The 19,340-nt window shown below is 40.9% G+C and overlaps 1 protein-coding gene across 5 annotated transcripts in view; it reads right to left on the reverse strand.

Moving 5' to 3' along the window:
• CCDC141 (coiled-coil domain containing 141) overlaps window positions 1–19,340 on the reverse strand; it is a 160,376-nt gene that overhangs the window by 129,506 nt on the left and 11,530 nt on the right. For all 5 annotated transcript variants that reach the window (XM_048870030.2, XM_048870029.2, XM_075117985.1 and 2 more), the window contains one exon: window positions 1,298–1,489. In XM_048870030.2, the coding sequence (XP_048725987.2) occupies window positions 1,298–1,489 (192 nt within the window). The remainder of the gene's footprint in view (window positions 1–1,297; window positions 1,490–19,340) is intronic.

The following is a 19,340-nucleotide window of genomic DNA, read 5'->3' on the forward strand; positions in this document are numbered from 1 at the left end:
AAATAAATTGGTTAGTCTCTAAGGCGCCACAAGTACTCCTTTTCCTATTTCAAAAATAAAAGTCTAGTATTGTCATTTAAGTCTATAAGACAATTGATATTTGTGTCTAACTTAGGCATGACTAAACATAATGGGCCAGACTTTGGCCCTGCTCCAGTTGCTTTATAGTGTTCCCATGGCACAGAGCAGCCTAAAAGGCAGCTCAACCAGTCCGTTAAGGATTTCCCCTGCATTGGGGAACACTATAGAGGCAGTAAGTTACCATAGTGGCTCCTATACCAATCTCTTCCTGGCTCCTTGATGTTAGGACTTGACCTGGGCATCTCTGCATCTGGCTGATCCCTGGCTGCTGGAATAGCTTGTGGATACTACTGGGAATCAGCAGAGTTTGCCTCAGCCCTGCTGCTGTTCTAATTTCTACCAGGCATCAGGACAGTACAGAATCAGCCTCAGGATCTGGGGTCCAAGAAGGTGGATTAAAACAACCCTTGGTCTCCCACTCTTGGTCTTGTGCCACATGTAAACTTTTTGAAACAAAGGCTTGAAAGTCCTATGTAATTGTGCACTCAACTTTTGGAGCAAATCCAGCCCACTCCTCTGCAAATGCAAAGGCAAGGGATAGTTGAATTCAGTGGGCTGTGCAGGGAGTGTGTATATCCCTGGGTTCGGAGTCCCACCCTGCATGAGCTGCCTGTGCAGAAGTGAGTAGGGGTGGGATGTACAGGGGCATGGGCAGGCTGGGAGAGGGATAAGACTGGGAAAATTGTTGCTAATCTCCTATCTTCCAGGAGTTGGACGCTGGTTTTGTGCGGCTGTGCATGCTTTTTGCATGCTTGTGCATGTGGTTCTTATATTTGTCTGCGCTCAGATGGCTAGACAGTCAACTGTCTTATTTGCAAGCACAACTATGATAACTACACACACATTTTAATACACAGCCTTGAGTCCTGGGTTTAAGAATTTGGCCCTCAAAGAGTCAAATAATTTGAATCTTAGATCTATTGGGTTATGTCCATGCCCAGTGCAGTACATAGGTACAGCCTAATTTTGAATGATTTTTCATTATTACAACTTCTTTTTTAAGTAAAACATTAGTAAGAGATATCACATTTTTACAGATATTCCTTCTAAATGTTCTGCTCATTTTCATCCTGGAATACCCAAAAACAGGAATGCAGCTGAGGACTTTTTAAAAAAATTAATTGGCCCTTTGCATCAGTAGAAATAGAATGTAACAAACTCTTGGAGGAATTGGGATTTGTTTCAAATTAAGCGGCATTTCATTTTAAATACAAACCTCCAAAGCATTTTCAAAAAATACTGCAGTAAGTTTCAGAAGTGCTCTTCGCTTTTCTAGCATAATGATGAGCGCATCCCAGGCATCCCCCAGAGTCTGTGCCATGGCATCATACACCCGGCTTTGCTCTTTGTTTTCCTCTGCACTCTTGTCTGCTTCACGTAACAGGTCCCATATTTGATCTTCCAAAGACTGTATGCAGGGGTGGGGAAAGAGATATAGACAAATTTGTTTTTTCTAAGCAGAATTCCAAATAGCACAATGATATTACTTTGGGATACATTTTCAATATGATATCTTTTCAGTTATCCACAACTCTCCTATTATTGGCATATTTTCAACATAAAGTATTAATAATAATGGAAGTGTGGCTATTCCTGGATAGTGTATCAAAAATTTACCCTTTGAATTCAGTTCTGTACTTTGACACTCTCTCATAAAATTCTGGTGAGAAACAGTTCTAAGGGGATCCATCATTCCATATTTAAAATTTACATTCAAATATGCTTAGCTACTTGAATGTAAATCTCTACTGAAACTAGTACATGCTCATGTAATTTGGATATTCATTTGTTAGAACATTATACAGCTAATCAACGCATCCTCCTGCAATGTTGGAGGCAAGTAAAACAAACAAACAAACCAACCCAAATTAAAGCCCTAAAGATATAGCATACAACTCAAATGTAATTACTTCACAACACACCTAGAATCCAGGGGCTAATTAGATTAAACTATATATGTATTGTCTAAGAAAGGCCATAGATTGCATGCAGTATTTCCAGCTCTGCCTGCCACAGTGTTCAAAATGAAACACAAAATTACAATGTTCGGGTTATCACAAGAACGAGTCTAGAGTGTTTCATGCCCTTTACCACAAGAAAGGTTAACTATTATGCCCTTTCTTGTTCATGTTAAAATCTTCAGAGTGTCTAGAGAGTTGATTGTTTGTACTATACGTGTTTTTCATCTTGGGTCTTTATCATGAGAATAGATTAATAAAGTGCCAATTTTTGCTGTTATTACAGGTATTATCACAAGAATGTATAATGAGAAGAGGAATCTAAATAAGGCAAATTAAAATCTATAACTACTCATTCTCATGACACAGACTAATAAGAACAGAAGATAGGAAACCTTAACATTCTCATGACAGAGATCGAACTGAGAATTGGAAATAACAGAAAACTAATTCATTATTGTGCTAAGCGCAGGATCATAATCTCAAAAACTTCCCTAGATGCTTCGCACACATTCTCTGTGAATGTGATAGTCTGAATCTGAATCAGGTGTTAATCTCTCCTGACTGAAACAGGGCTTTGGGAAACACTTCAATACACAATGGAACCATTATTCCTGACTCAAAAATTTTTAAACAAAAACAAGCATTTTAATCTATCTCAGCACAAGACAGACTAAAGAAAAGATCAGTAATTTTTACTCAGTATTCAAAATAGGAACTATGTATAATCTGATACTGCAAAAATAAAATGATTAGACACGGGAATAGATCCAACAAACCCATTATTTGAAACAAATATTGCGCAATACATAGACAAAGTGTGGTAATTAGCTTTATGTTCTCAGCAGTTTCTGTGCTAGCCTTATAGTGACAAACCCATCTCAAAGGACACACAAAAAGTCAATCTTTTTAAACAACTATTTACATTCCCAATTTTATCTCCTGAATGATAGCACAGTACTGGAAACTGCATTCTAATCTTGACTCTGAAAATGACTCCTTCTGTGCCACTGCGCAAATCCCCATCTTTTTCTCCTTAGTTTCCCCATCTAATGATAATAAAAGACGAAACCCTGAAGCTCACACTACTCTTTATTTAAGCAGAAGCCCCACTGATTTCAATAGAGTCTTGCCTGAGTAAGAACAAAGATCCTGATTCTGATGTCAATTACACCAATTTTACACATGTAATGCTGTTGAAATCAAAGGAGTGGTTCCTTAAATGACACAGATGAGAGATCAGAATCAGGCCTGGAGTAAAAACTGAGTAAGGCCTTGAGGATTTAACTTCATCATAATAATACTTCCTTTCTCTTCATTTCATTAATGCTTAGTTATCTACCTCACTGGGGTGCTGTGGGGACTAATTAGTTAACATTTGTGAAGTTCTATATTCAGTAAGTGTTAAGTACCATTATTATTAGTCGTAAAAAGAGAAGTACTGGCTCATGATAACTTTTACACCACAGAGATTTTAAGGCTGTATGATTAAATGAAATTTAGAAACCAGCTTTATCAAACTAATGTTAATGGTTAGGCTTAACGAGCCATTACCGAGCTCATGCAAATTTTAAAAGAAAATTCATCTTGCAAGACAATCTTCAGTGTGTGTTTTTTTAAAACTGCTTCCTTTGTTTTCCTTTTATGGGCTTGCATCATTATTTCCTACATTATCTTTTTATAGTGGCATAGCTATATAAATAATGTTGTCTATGTATTCAATTTGCCTAGGCATATGCACAATCTGTACAAAGTCAAGGAGACATTCTAATGCCTAAGTGTTCTATTTAGTCTAAAATATAAGCTATCTTCTGAGTGTTAACTCCAGATTGCCACAGATGCTGGACAAGTGCCAGGCCAATAAGTCTCGGAGAGAAGTTAGCTTGGTTCTTCAAGTCAAAAGGAAGAAGAGTAACTCCATGCCAGAAACTTGTGGATCTGAGAGGCCAGAGTAGGAGAGAAGATAACATATGTGAATGGTGGGAGTTGCAACTCCATATCCTTTCTTCACTGCTGAGGCTACTCAACCCTCAAGCCTGTGGTGTGACATCTTTAATTATCTGGGAACAAAGTGATTACTTTCTGCCCTCCCACTGGAGTTTGGGTGCTGTGGAGAGCATCCTCCCATCAGGTCTGCTGCTATGCAGGGAACCATCCCATCTGCTCCTACTGATGAGGCTTTGAGAGTTCTCATGACCGAGGTCTGGAGAGAAACATCCTGCTCTCATCCTCCACCCCATGACACCAGCACTTGGAAGGGCAGAGTCAGAGAAGAGATTTATATCAGAGTATATGTAGGGTGGGTTGAACATTTCTGTCAAAACATTTTGATGGAAAATTGGGTTTTTGACAAAATGAAATTTTTATGAGACGTGTCAGCTTGCTGCAGAAAGTTTTGACTTTTTGTTGAAAAACTGAACTCCCAAAATCAAAAATATTTTGATTTGAAAATGCTGCCATGGTGCCTCCTGAGACTTGTAGCTTAGGAACCTCTTGAATTCTCTCTCCTCTATTGATAAGCCCCTTCGTTTTCAGTTTAAACTGATTTTTACTGAACAAATCCCGTGTTTACAAACAGTATTATTCCTTCCCCCCGGCCTCTCCCTCTGCCCCGATATTCACCCTACTTTTCTCCAGAGAGTCAAAATTTTCTGCAGGAAAAATAACTATTTTCTGACCAACTATAGTACATGGCCCTTCTGCATCTCCCCGGTGACAGCTGCAAATTGTCATTGGGAGTCATGACCACTTTAAAATTCCCTCACTGTTAAGAAGAGAAATGTGTCAGGCAATGCATTGAACAGGCCTGTAAAGCCAGAAGAGGTAGTCTGCGAGGCCAGTTACCCCACTCAAGGTGTCCAGAATAATCAAAATGGACACTGGGTGAGAGGAAGATGGTCCCTGGGAACAGTTAGTGTTTGGGAGGGGGAAGATCTAGGAAAAAGCCAGGCTATTGTTCCTTTGAGGGCCTGGACCCAGGAGCCTTGGAGAGTGGAAGGGGCAAGGCTCCTCTCTCTCCCAGCTGCCCCAACAGGTGTTTGTTTTTAGGCTCACCTGGGAAGAGGACTGGGTGTGTGAATCAAAAAGGAGGCTCCAAGACCAACAAGGGAGAGCTCACTAAGAGGAGGACTCTGCCAGGACACACACAAAGGGCTGTGGAAACCCTGAACTAATGGGGTAGGCCTGCAGGCTGTGGAGGCCAGGCCTTGAACCAAGCAATCCCAGAAAGGAGGGCTGTGGAAACCCCAAACCTAGGGGTGAACAAAAAGGGGGCTCTTTTGGGAGCTGGACTATGCTGAATAAATTGGATCCCAAGAAAGGTGGAATCTTCTTTTCAAGACGTGTGGCTGTGAGTAGATTATTTCCAGCAAGCTGCAGGGACACTAAGGACGGCATGGCAGCGGCACACCATGCGGCAAGAGGGCACGCTTAGAGACGGAACCCCTCTAAAAGGCCACATTTGACAGCTGGGCTGGAAATAGTTATGACTTCAGCATGCTTCCAAGTGGTGGTGAAGGAGTCCCTTGGAATAAGTAGGTAGCAGGCTCTATGGCTGCACAACCCTGTTCCACATGTAATTAAGTTGGCCCCTACAAGGCACCTCATGCAGCCATCCATGGTACTGCTGGCTGGTCCCACCTCCCTCTCTGGCTTTAAAGCTCCTGAACGGAGACTCCATAACTCTCTTATGACAATTTTCAGAGTAGCAACCGTGCTAGTCTGTATTCGCAAAAAAAAGGAGTACTTGTGGCACCTTAGAGACAAACCAATTGGTTAGTCTCTAAGGTACCACAAATACTCCTTTTCTCTTATGACAACACCACCCTTCTGGGCTTGTTTCACTGGCACAATAGCATCCTGAAGGTCCAATCCAATAGTGTCCAACAAATTAAGAATAATGAACACAAAATCTTCTGCCCCACCTGGGCTCCTCTTCAAACTCGGGCTCCAAAATCTAAAGTAACCCTCTGCAAAGGATTCACCCCTACTTGGGCCCTGTGGCGTCCCTTTCCCGCTCTTACAGAGTGGTGCCTTTCAGGGCTTTCTCCTCTGGAGACCTCCCCAAGCTGTTAATCCTGAGGGCTTTTTCCTCCCTTTTGGCTGCCTGCCCGCCTGCCCTGCCTTTTCAGGGCTAGCCAAAGGAGACACCACTCCCCCTCCCCCAGCAGTTTTCTTCAACCAGATTAGCCTGCCTCCTCATCTCCAGGGGATTCTGAAAACCTTTCCCAGGGAACTCCCTCCCTGCTTTCTCTTCTTCCTGTCTCTTTATCAGACCCTGGTGTCCTCTATCCAACCCCACTGGGACGCACTTAACTGATCACTGATCCAAGTCCCCCTTACAGACCATGTTCAGTTCTACACGGAGCACTGCAGTGGATCACAGGAAAATTTCCACTTGTCATAACTATATATACACACAAGAGGAGTGCTGCTCTTATCCAGCCCCTCACATACCAGCCAAGTTACCAACGTAGGTCCTTGGTTAGGTTAATTTCAGGCATCCCTGGTATTCCTAGTAAAAGATTAAGCATACTGAAGGCAAGCTTGCATTATTAATGTAGTCACTTTGCCAGTGTTGTTATATAATGCTGGTAAAATCGGTGGTTAAATGCATTTTGTGTTTATTTCTTTCTAATGATGCTAATTATTCTAATACATTTGTTTCTTAGCTTTTGCATGCTGAATACTAATGGACAATTTTTTTTAATTGAAACCATTTGCCAATAGGTAAATGGGCACACTTGACTATTATACGCTTCTCTTTTTAGATAGAACAGTTTATGCATTCAATAATATATTTTAGTCTGCCAATTAGTTTCTAATGCCAGCTGTTCCAGTTATCATTCATTACATTTCACAGACAGAGTAAAGATAGAATCTGGCATTTATGTTCCTTCAAAAACAGACCTAGATATTGATTCTTAAAAACTATCTTGAAACCACAGCTGGCCTGTTCTCACAGTGATTTTACAAGGCCATCCCAGTAAAAGTATAATATAAATTTTGGAGCCTTTCGTTACCATGAATACATATGCCAGGACAATTCATTCCTATTTCAGACTAGCACAAATGAAAGAGAAAGTTGCAAGTACTTATACATGTCATGCTGCTGTTCTGCGTAGTGCTAAATTTCACCTAAATAATAGACACTTAGTCCCAGATCCCCAAAAGTATTTAAGTTCCTAATTTCTTAATGGGGCCAAAATACCTGTGAGGATTTGGGCCTAAACTAACTATACAGGGTAACGTAACATTAAATGCCCAGAGACTGATGTGCCTATGGTCACACAGTTTAAATACTGTCTTCCTCTTTCAGCTAACTCAACAAATTCAAAGCAATAAGAGACTACAGTTTAACACTCAAGCTATTTTATTCTTGGGGGGGAAATGGATCCAGGGAGGGTCACGAGCCAAGAAATAAGACATGAATAAGAAAACAATTAACCTGGGGAATGGTTTATGGTTTTTACTCATACTTTCCATAGGCTCAGTTATTGCTAAGTGACGGAATGTGAGGAGGACAAAGGAGGGGAAAACTGGCCAAAAGAGACATTTCATTTAAAGATTGGATTGGTGTCCATCCCTCCCTTCTTATCATTTCAAACCCAGCCACCAGAAAATAACTGCCACATCCTACAAATAGATTACTTAGGTACAGTAATTGCATTGTCCATGTGTAGCACCTCCGGTTTAACGATAATTAAGTCAAAGTCTCTCTGCTAATATCAACTTGCACTTGCCCTTGTAAAATGTTTAAACAGATAATCTGAGAGTGCTACAGAATTTGATTCTAGTTAACTGTGTGTTCCCCCTCCCCCAAAGATTCCTGCTTCTTTAAGCAGTAACAGAGCCATGTACAGGACAGCACCTTAAGCAGTGGGTAAATCAATCACAGGACTGTAATATTTAGGGTTTGATACCAAGGGTGAGATCCTCACACTCCTCCCTTTACACCGGAAAAAGGGCTGGAGTGGCATAAAGGGTCCCTGAGAACCCCATATCCAAACAAGGGAGCATTCCCCCAGTGCAGGAATGAAGACAAAAAACCTTAAGGCTGCTTCATGAGGATGCCCTTCAAGCCCTGGCCTATGGAGCATGCTGAGGGTGAGAGAGGGGGTAACAAGGGGTCAGGTCCATCGCATGAAGCACGGTGAAGATTCTGGGCAGCTCTGTAACTTGTAGAGCAGCCCTGGGACACTGATGTAACTTGAGACCCAGGGCTATCCAAGTTACTCAGGGGGAGGGTGTCTCTCCAGCCCCCAGCTTGGCCAGGGATCAGGAAGGTGCAAAAATGGCTTAAATCCACCATAGCCCTCCTCCCTCTTGGCTGAGGGTTCTGGGCTGCATCTTAAAGACGCACCACAGGTTCTCACCCCCCAAATTTTTTTTACTAAGCCAAAGATTGTATGAAAGGTTGTGTGATTTCTTGCTACTTCTATAAACTAGATTTCATATTGCAAAATAGTTTCTCCCCTATTTCTAAGCAGGCATTATGTGATGGGTCCTGTAGTCTCCAAGGATACATCTCTCTATTAAAGATGCCATTAAGCTTGTTGAGATTTTTACATAAGGTTTTTTCTGGCATAAAACGATTCCTGATTTCAGCAAAATTACACATAAAATAGAGTCATATTTTTGTAGCAAACAGTGGCTTTAGTGACATGTTTTATTCTCCTTTCTCCTGCATTTAAAGAATGCATATACACAGACCTGTACATTTGTGGCAAAATTTTGGAGGAGACAAGGTTACAGTATCACAGTTCAGGAAACTATTAAAAAATTAAAGAAAAAATGTGTACAGTACGTACCAAACTACCTGTGCAGAACAAGGTCTCTGAAAGTTCCCTCATGACCTCTTGGATAGTTAACAACTACTCCTTTACCCAATTCATGCTGATTGTCCTGTAGTTTCAGGCTTCTTCCAGCTCTGTTTTTTCTATCCATATCTTACAGCTTGGGCGGGAACAGGGCTTGCTGCTTCCTATTTCTCTTTGCCTCATTGAACTACACTAAACAGGTGTTCTGGAGACCCCCGCTGCAAGATTATCTGTCTGAACCTTTGTTTCCTTGAAGTTTTGTCACAGATCTCCTCCTTTACCAATCTCCTATAAACTCCATCTGCTGTCAGGTCTCAGAAGTCCTGGTCTTGCAAACAGTGGATTCAATTGAAAAGGAGTACTTGTGGCACCTTAGAGACTAACCAATTTATTTGAGCATAAGCTTTCATTCGCTACAGCTCACTTCATCGGATGCATACTGTGGAAATTGTAGAAGATCTTTTTATACACACAAAGCATGAAAAAATACCTCCCCCCACCCCACTCTCCTGCTGGTAATAGCTTATCTAAAGTGATCACTCTCCTTACGTGTATGATAATCAAGTTGGGCCATTTCCAGCACAAATCCAGGTTTTCTCTCCCCCCCCCCCCCCGCCCCCGACACACACAAACCCACTCTCCTGCTGGTAATAGCTTATCTAAAGTGACCACTCTCCTTACAATGTGTATGATAATCAAGGTGGGCCATTTCCAGCACAAATCCAGGGTTTAACAAGAACATCTGAGGGGGGGGCGGCGGTAGGAAAAAACAAGGGGAAATAGGTTACCTTGCATAATGACTTAGCCACTCCCAGTCTCTATTCAAGCCTAAGGTAATTGTATCCAATTTGCAAATGAATTCCAATTCAGCAGTCTCTCGCTGGAGTCTGGATTTGAAGTATTTTTGTTGTAATATCGCAATTTTCATGTCTGTAATCGCGTGACCAGAGAGATTGAAGTGTTCTCTGACTGGTTTATGAATGTTATAATTCTTGACATCTGATTTGTGTCCATTTATTCTTTTACGTAGAGACCTGGATTTGTGCTGGAAATGGCCCAACTTGATTATCATACACGTTGTAAGGAGAGTGATCACTTTAGATAAGCTATTACCAGCAGGAGAGTGGGGTGGGGGGAGGTATTTTTTCATGCTTTGTGTGTATAAAAAGATCTTCTACACTTTCCACAGTATGCATCCAATACAGTGAGCTGTAGCTCACGAAAGCTTATGCTCAAATAAATTGGTTAGTCTCTAAGGTGCCACAAGTACTCCTTTTCTTTTTGCGAATACAGACTAACACGGCTGTTACTCTGAAACCTGGATTCAATTGGAGATTTTTGCATCAATTTCAGTTTGCAAAAAAGTGTTCATCTGGGTCCCTTCACTTGCATGCACACAGCCAAGAATATCACAAGTGATTTACATAATTAAAAAAAAAAACAACAACAACATAATTAGGATCCACAACTGGCATGATTAATGTGCTCATTATGGCCCAATCCTGCTCCAGTCAAAGTCAATAGGACTTTTTGTTGCTTAATTCAATGGGAGTAGGATTGGGCTGTTATTTTTCTACTGTTAAAGAAACACGCTTTCTGCCTAGGTGAAAGGGCCTCACACTGTAGCTGACAACAACTCTGCTTCTTTCCAGAGCTGATGAGATATTTGTCAGATAATATATACTACTAATAGAAGTGAAGACAAGTTCCTTCCTGGCTCCACAGCCAAGGGAGCTGCTTTGCTATGCTTTCTACAGCATATTTGAGAAATCATTCCAATATATCAAAGCAGCACTGGAGTGAAAAGCTAATTTTAAATGCATTTTTAAATGTACATTTGTGTTGCTTTAGAACCAAGAGGTTGTTTAGATCCAAGAGGAACTGAATTACTTTTACTATGTCAGAATAGCCAGTTCAAGCTGCCTAAACAACCTACCCACAAGACCAGGAGTTCTCAATTCTCATGTGTGCCTGCCTGTGTGTGTGTTAGAGCTACACAATTCAGAAATATTTTGCAATTTCACCCAAACCTATAAAGGCACAGTAAAGAAAAAAAAAGTGTTTAATACATTGCATTTCACTCACCTTGGATAACAAAAATAGCCTAGTGAGTTTTGCTTTCCTTGTGGTGGCAAAACTTCACTCTGGAGCTAATTAGTAGTAGCCTTCGCACAGGGACCAAAGATGGAATGGGCAAGAGAACAAACCACCTGTTCCCTCTAAAACTGGTCACAAGAGTATAGTGTTGAGGACAGAGTAGAGGAGCAATGTGGGAGAGGGTATGCATTGCTGCTGCCTATGCCATACCTGTTCTGTGGATAGATGATTATTATTTGTTTACAATAGTATCCACTTTCCAAACACTAAGGAGGATTGTCTCTGTACTGCAAAGTTTATAATCCAAGTATGGCATAAAGGATGTTAAGTCTCCAGGACTTTCAGTCCAACATCTTTCATGAGCACTAAATTTACTTCAATAATATTAAAGAATTAAAAGAAAAGGAAGAACCCTTCTGAATTCTTGTGATCACGCACAGAAACCTCCATTTTGCTATGTGGCCATTAGTCAGGTGAAATTTAATGATTGCACAGACATTTCCTGTTTGTGTGTTGTGAATAAGGCTGAAAAAAACCCTATATTTTTACTTTGCAGAATTTAGCCAAAATTAATGTTTAGCAGCTCATGCAAATCCCTCCCCCAGTATTTGACAAGACAGCATGCAGCCCAAGCCCAGGCAAACATCTCGTCAAAAAGCTTCTCAAGTGGAAGAGAACTACTCCTCCTGTGCCTCCATTGTCTGATCTGTATGTCTCTGACTTCCAGGTATGGTAGAGCACTGTAATACCCTGAAGCATTTAGCCAGCTGGTGATCTGCCACAAATGGAGATGCCTAGGACAATGCTTTACTGCTCCCAGAAGTTGTAAATGACTTCACTTAAAAATAGTTCCTTCCGTAAAACATCTGTCAGCAATCTTTCCACCCCACTACAAAAGTTTTGATTGCTGGCTGCCCACCAAATATAAGCTGCTGCCACAGGGAGGAGGAGCAGTTTAAAATTATGGCTAGGCTTCATAAAATCCCAGTTGGTGGAGCCTGCTGACAGGGAACATGATGAGTCAGCACAGCACCATCTGCCCTGGGTAAAGAGAGAAGGTAGTCACGACTTTGTACCACTACAGCCTTCCACTGTCAGGCTTCCTGCTTCTGGGGACCTGTGTCTGAGCTTACTCTGGAAGAAACTGGAAAAACCCTAGGCCGAACCTGGTCCTGGTGCTTTTCCACCTTCATGTTAGTGGAGTAGCTTTGAATAGCGATTAATCAAAATCCTAGGTACAGCGTCAAGTAGACATTTTGGGGGAGGGATCCAGCGCCTGAGGTGGGGAATGGATGACATTAAAATATCTTTGCCTATGTGTGTACCCCTACATATATCACCGGAGTACCCTGTTCTCACTTACCAGGTTTACCTGCTGATTCCAAAGCCAATCGGGTATACTAATATTTACTCACCAGCCTCTGTATTACAAGGTTAAACGTCTTTAAATAAATTAGAGCAAAGTAACTAGTTAGGTAAACACAGCTTGGATGTGAAGAAAGAGTGTAGCTTGAGGCAACAATGCCCATTATCATGCATCATCAATCATTTAGATAGTTCCTAGTATTTTTGTTAAACAAGCTGTAGTGCAGTAATGAGCATTTTGTCTCCACTATGAGTGGCATTAGCAATGCTGCGTGTTTGGGAAGGGCTGGAGGAGGAGAAGGTGAATGCAGGCAAAGTGTGGAGAGCTGTTATTAAATACTTGTATATATAACAAATACATTCTGCTTTCGTAACAGTAGTTTCAATATTACTCGTTTTAAAAGTTTATGGGAAGATGAGTAGTAACAGAAGGGAATATTATATATTTCCTTTTTATCCGGACATAAAATGGTCTCCTGCACAGCAATTTTCTAGGAATGGTAGCATTTATTATCCAGCATGAGGTTTTGCTAACATTCTGGATCAGCTCTCTAACTAATGTAGTGTAAAAAAATTAAATGAACATTTGCTATTCATGGTTTCTGTACTAATTTAACATCTTGCAGTACAAAAGTACTAGTTGAAAGAGCAGGCATGATTTAAAACTACAGGTAAAATATTACTTTCAAAACTTCTATATATGCGATAAACCCATGCATATACATTGCTTTGACATTAAAGTCAGAATTTGCAACAAACCCTACACAATTGCCATAGTTACATCTCATTCTTAATACTTCATTGGGAAAATACTGTGGCGATTGAGATACATACGGCAGAAACTGTTGGCAAATGCTGATGTTTTAAAAGTGCTGACTGCTGCATTTTATGTTTTGGAATAAAACAAGAAAAGCTGAAATAAGGGTAGAGGGGCAAGGGAAGGCCTCTCTTTCGGAAGTTTCCTTTATGGTTTTCTCCCTCCCAGTCACATAAATCGTGTCACCCAGTGGGATTAGAATCAATAGGTATGACTAAGCCAATTATTTGTAATCAGCCGCAAGGAAGATTTAGGTTAGATATTAGGAAACACTTTCTAACCATGAGGATAATTAAGCATCAGAATAGGCTTCCAAGTAGGTGGAATCCCCATCAGCAAAGGTTTTTAAGAATAGATTAGACAAACACCTGTCAGGGATGGTCTAGATATACTTTGTCCTGCCTCCATGCAGGGGGCTGGACTAGATGACCTCTCGAGGTCCCTTCCAGTCCTACATTTCTATGATTCTGTGTGTAGTCATCTTGATTTTATGTCAGCCTCAACATGAGGACTTCAATGGCACAGATATAGGTGTGATGTTTTTTGCAGGAGTGGTGGGTGAAATTCTGTGGCCTGCGTTGTGCAGGAGGTCAGACTAGATGATCATAATGGTCCCTTCTGACCTAAAGAAATATCTATGTTAAAGGGAAGCTCCAAATACTAACAACTTTTCTGATGACTTTAGACAGACAAGTTGAATATTTAGTGTAGGCCCCTTTCTTCTAAAAAGGCTTTTCACAAATCTAATTGGCTCAGTAGTTTAAAATATGTAATTAATAAGCAAGAGGTGACTGCATGCCAAATTTGTTTCATTGTCAGAGTAAAATATGAAAATGTTTGAAAGAGAGTATAAATGGTTAAAAGTAAATGAAAGAATTTTTTTAAAAACTATCTCTGATGTTTAAATAACCCAAGGTGGTATTAGTAACAGAGAAAAAAGTTTTGAAATATATGGTATTGTAATACTCACTTATAAAAATCACAGAGATTTATTGGGACACTGCAAGTACCAACTCCAGCACACACAGGCAGGACTGAACTTTCTGCTAACCTCCCTCTTCCCCACTCCCAGGTCAGAACAACAACATACAAGACAACAACTTAACACTAAGATATAGCATATCAACTGGTGGAGTTGCTGTCTATATTAAACATTATAGCCTCCCCCAGTTACATAAGAATCTAAACAATAACTCCCAGGAATCCAAGTAGTCTGCCATCCACACAGGTTTCTATATTGATCTCTTCACTTGAGTCCTATATTCAGTCATGGACACTTCACTCATAGTTGGATCTAGATTATCAGAGAGGCTGATTATCATAGAGGACATGAACGCTGTACTCTCTGTTGAAGATGGCAGTGTGTTGAAATCCTGAAATACCATGGCAATTCCTCCTCCACAGGCAATCTCCTATTACAATCCATGGTAACTTGTTGTGGTACTTCCAAATCCTCTTCTGCATCCCTCTGGAATACTTGCAGAGCTTCCTCAGTGTTTGCCTCCCCTTTCTTTCAATGAATCTGTGCCTTAGTTCTCAATGCACTACAAAGGGGGGGACTTCTTGCTTTTTATATCATATTATTTTTGTGTATTACCTTAGTGGGGGATATAAACATTACAAGTAGGTTTAATGCATGCAGCAACTTACAATCATTTTATAGAACCTAAAAACATCCTTACAAGTTTAACACCTATCTTGAACGATACTAACAGAGGTGAGCTGGTCTGGTTTCCAGCTATGAATTTGTCCGTTCTCAGCTGATGCCTACAGCCTTGGAAAGAGCTGGCACCTGGTCTCCAGCTTCACGCACCCGATCATATTTCCCAAATTTGTCATTATAACTGGAGAATACACTGCCAGGTAGTCCAATAGTTTCTTTTCGTTGCCTTCTGTGGCTGCTTCTGTCAAGTCAATCCCTAGCTCTTTTACTCATTGGGCTGCTTCACAGCTATTGATCTCTGCAGTACAAATTTTCTTTCTTTTTCAGCACTGGATTGTTCTCCATGGATCAGACTTATTTCAGATCCTGGGTCCAACAGCATTGTGGTTTTCCAGCTGTCAATGTCTCCAGACAAACGACAACAGGCAACTGAGCAGCTCTTCACAGGGGCCGTTTTAATAACTGCAGATGGTGGCCTTATTTCATTAGCAGCTTCTAGTTTGGCTTGGTGTGGCTTTCTTCTGCTTGTGCAAGTCCATCTCCAGTGATCTTTTCCTCCACATTGCCTGGGATCCACTTGAGAAACAGTCTCCCTCGTATAACCCAGAAGACATCTGTGAATAGCTTACACCCGTGCCTTGAAATTTTTTAGCCACTTCCCTAGCAATAATTGCTTGAAGTGCTGCATATAAAGGAATCACCCTGAGGCTGGGAATTAACAGCTGACACCTTTAAGGAAACCCCAATTTCTGCTTCCACATTTTGAATTCTGTGTAGAATGTGGTCCATAGGTTTATCCAGTATGGTATCTTCTTTCACCAGAAGGTTATGACGTTCCCTTGCTAAACCATTTATAAACTGACTTTTCACATAGGATTCTCTCATAACTTGTCATTGGCCAGAGGCCCCTCCCTGTACTGCTAGTTCCAGATTTGGCACAACAAATTCTGCTTCACTTGAGCCACCGCCTGACATGCTGGCTCAGGGAAAGACTTACTGAACAGTCTCCTTGGTGTACACAAATAATTATGCAGGGCTTCCCCATCCTGCCTATTCCTGGCTTAACATTCCTTCTAGTATTTCAAAAGGGCCAATCCCCCTTCCTAACGGTCATTTAACTATTAGCACAACTGTCTAGATGATGGATGATCTGCACAGGGAAGCTGCTGGTAACATGCTTTGGCATTACCATCCAAAAACACTGTGCTGCTTATTCATCAGTCCACTCGTTCACAGACAGCAACAGCTCAAAGTCTGTCAAGTACTCACCGATTTCAGTCTCATCTGCTTGACCAGCAAATTTCTTCTCAGGCGAATTGCTTTTGCCATCTTGAAGCTGCTGCCAGCAGTTGTAATACTAACTTATAGAATCACAGAGATTTACTGGGACACTACAAGTACCAACTCCGGTACACACAGGCAGGACTGAACTTCCTGCTAGCCCCCGAAGACAGATCAACAATCTAACAACATACTAGACAACAACTGATACCGGTCAAGGTGCTGTCTGCACTAAACATTATAGACTTTATCTTGACAGTTTCTTTTTCAACTTTCTCCTTTAAATATGTACCACTTCTATGAAGCAGCTAAAGATTAGCTCATTTCTATTTTCATTTTTTTGAATTGTGTCTTCTGTACAATTACAGACACCTAATGTATCTCCAAAATATGTTTGACATTGTCCATTTCCCGAGGAACAGAGTACAGTAGTATTTTCAAAGGCTAAACTAGATATAGTACTTAAAGGAACCATTTGCAGGATATTTTACCCAGAGAGGAAGAGTGGAAATACATGATAGTCTTGTGTGTATTATGGTTTTATTGACATGAGTTTGAGATGACCCTATTACTCATTATTGGCAAAGCTATGAATTAGTGATCCCATATCACACCACTGTATTCTGTATATGCCAAAATTATTCAACAGAAAAAATATTTTAGGAATAGTTTCACTGGGGGACTGCTATTGTTCATATCTGATACTATTTTTCATATCTTTCCAACTGTGAATCCAAGCTCCCTTTGTGCCATGAGTCCAACTGTTCAGGCCTCATAGGAAGAGAAAAGTTATAACAAATTTTGGAAACTTCTAAAATTATCTAAAATCACTTCATATAAATCATATCATCTGATTTTAAGGTCTGAAACCTTGTGATTCACCCAGGCTAGAAACAAATACCTTTGGAAAGGGGGGACATATTGTGTTCTCCAGTGATCCTGTATAAAGCAGCCATTTCTAATCCTGACAATTCATGAGATAACAGACCTTCAACTTGTCCTTGATCCAAGACCAGATGCTAGCAATCTTGGGCCCCAGACCAGTGTAATTTGGGGGAGGAAGTGGGGCAAAGTGCGAAATTCTATTTTGAGGGGAAAAAGAAAAATATTTTATGGCATCTTGTTTTATTCCTTTGCCATCTAGCGAATAGCTATGAAACCCATGGGCAAAGTCTATGGCTCCATCCCTCTTGAGTGGCACTGTCCACAGAAAAGATAAGCACCTTCAGCTACCAGTTACTACATTAGCTCATGTGGCTAATGATGGTGCTGTAGATCTAAAGTTCCCAACCCAGCTGATGATCCATATGGGGGTTACAGTGGTTCCACATAATGAAAAATTTATTTTTTCCATTTTGGAAAATTACATATAAAAATCTCTACATTAAAAGAACATTAATGTTGTTAAGTCAAGCACTCAGAAGTCAGGAAATTGCAGATTAAGGTTGTCTCTGCAACTTTAATTTGGCCCTTATGGGTGCCTGCATTATGATACAGTCTTCAATTACATACTTTTTTTCCCACAGGACTCCTGCCTTATTCAGTGCACAGGGTGGACATGCTCTGGAGAAGAATCAGGGGTGAGGAGTGAATGGGGATGTTGGGTATAGGACCCCAACTTCATTTATTGCAGAATTTGAAAGGTGTGTAGTGAATGAGGCAGGGGATTGCAGGAAGAGAAAGGATGGTCTCCTAGTTAAGGCAGATGGTTGCCACCCTGAAGAACTGAACTGAGTCTCTGCCTCTGCCACAGAGCTCCTGTGTGATGGTGGACAAGTTACATAAACCGAAACTTCCACAGGTGGGCACTGGGTGTTTCAAGTTCTGGGTGCCCAACCTCAGACACTTGAAGTTGGATTTGCGGAAGTGCTGAGCACTCAGAACTGCAACTGAGATCAATAGGAGCTCTGTTCTGAGCATATGAAGTACTATAAGATACAGGTGCTCTGAAACATCGGGTGTTAGGCTTTGCAAATTGGGAACACAAAATTAACTGATGCTATTGACAATTTTGGCTTTTAACTCTGTACCTCAGTTCCCCAGATGTAATACGGGGATAATACATGCTATCTCATCTCACAGGGCTGTTGTGAAGATAAATTGATTGGTGTTTGAAAAGCACTAAGATCCTATGATCAGAGCACCATAGAAAAGCCAATGAGCAAATTAATAGTGCTGTTAATGTACAGTAAATAATGATGGCCACACATTAAATTATTAAGATAAAAAGATATATTAAATAGTTACTCATTCAGTGAGCACCATCAATCTGTGCACCAAAGGAGGCAAGGGTCCTGTGGAAAAAAATAGTATGTGATCATGTAATTAAAGACTGTATCATCTTTAAGGGGGCCAAATTAAGGTTACATGGGTATCCTTACTTTTGACATTTCCTAATTTTGTAATTGACTTTGCGACCTTAACATTCTTTTTAACATAGTAAAAGATGTACTATGGATGTAATATGCATATAAACTGATACGTAGATTACACTCTTGTTTAATTACTGTTGAGATAAAACGTGCTGTGACAACCATATCCGGATACATAGTTTAATACATGCTGTGCTCAAGCCATAACTAAAATTAGGTCCTTCAGATGTAGCATACTGTGTACTTATAACAAGTATTTACACTGATTACATGATAGAATAGGAACAAGAAAGATTGTGTGTGTTCTATGGGCCAGATTCTGCCACTTATTCTTGAGTCTTGAGAAGTCTGTGATACCACCTGTGCCCCCGCTAAAGGGCATATCCTGGTCCATGTCTCCAGCCTGAGTAAAGTGTTGTACTCGAGTACTGGGAGCAGAATTCTGTCTCCAGCTCCAGAGCATCAGCAGAACCATTCGACAGGGGCTACCGTAATCTCAGAACTACAGAGACTTTAGGTCTGCTGCATCGCAAACACACACAGGAAACCGTTATGTTGATGTATATAGTCACTGCTCACTCTGCTTTCCCCAACACCCAAACCTGCCCTGTCCGCTACACAAATGAAGACCCTTTAGAGGCCCTTACTTAGTCCGAATATTTAGCCCACAGGAGCCTGTATTCCATTTATCTGCATACTAGGGACAGGGCCCCCTGTGACAGATATTACAACACGATGCAGTATATTTAGGGACCACTGTATTACAGTTATGAATGGTTTCTCTAGGATTGTGTTCTGATCCATGAAAGATGATTACCACAGCTCTTCCTGGAACTAAAAACATGTGTCTGTGTGATTACCCCTAGGATGGTAAACACCGCCAGAGAG

The sequence above is a fragment of the Caretta caretta genome, chromosome 11, assembly GCF_965140235.1.
Source record: "Caretta caretta isolate rCarCar2 chromosome 11, rCarCar1.hap1, whole genome shotgun sequence".
Classification (NCBI taxonomy): Eukaryota; Metazoa; Chordata; order Testudines; family Cheloniidae; genus Caretta; species Caretta caretta.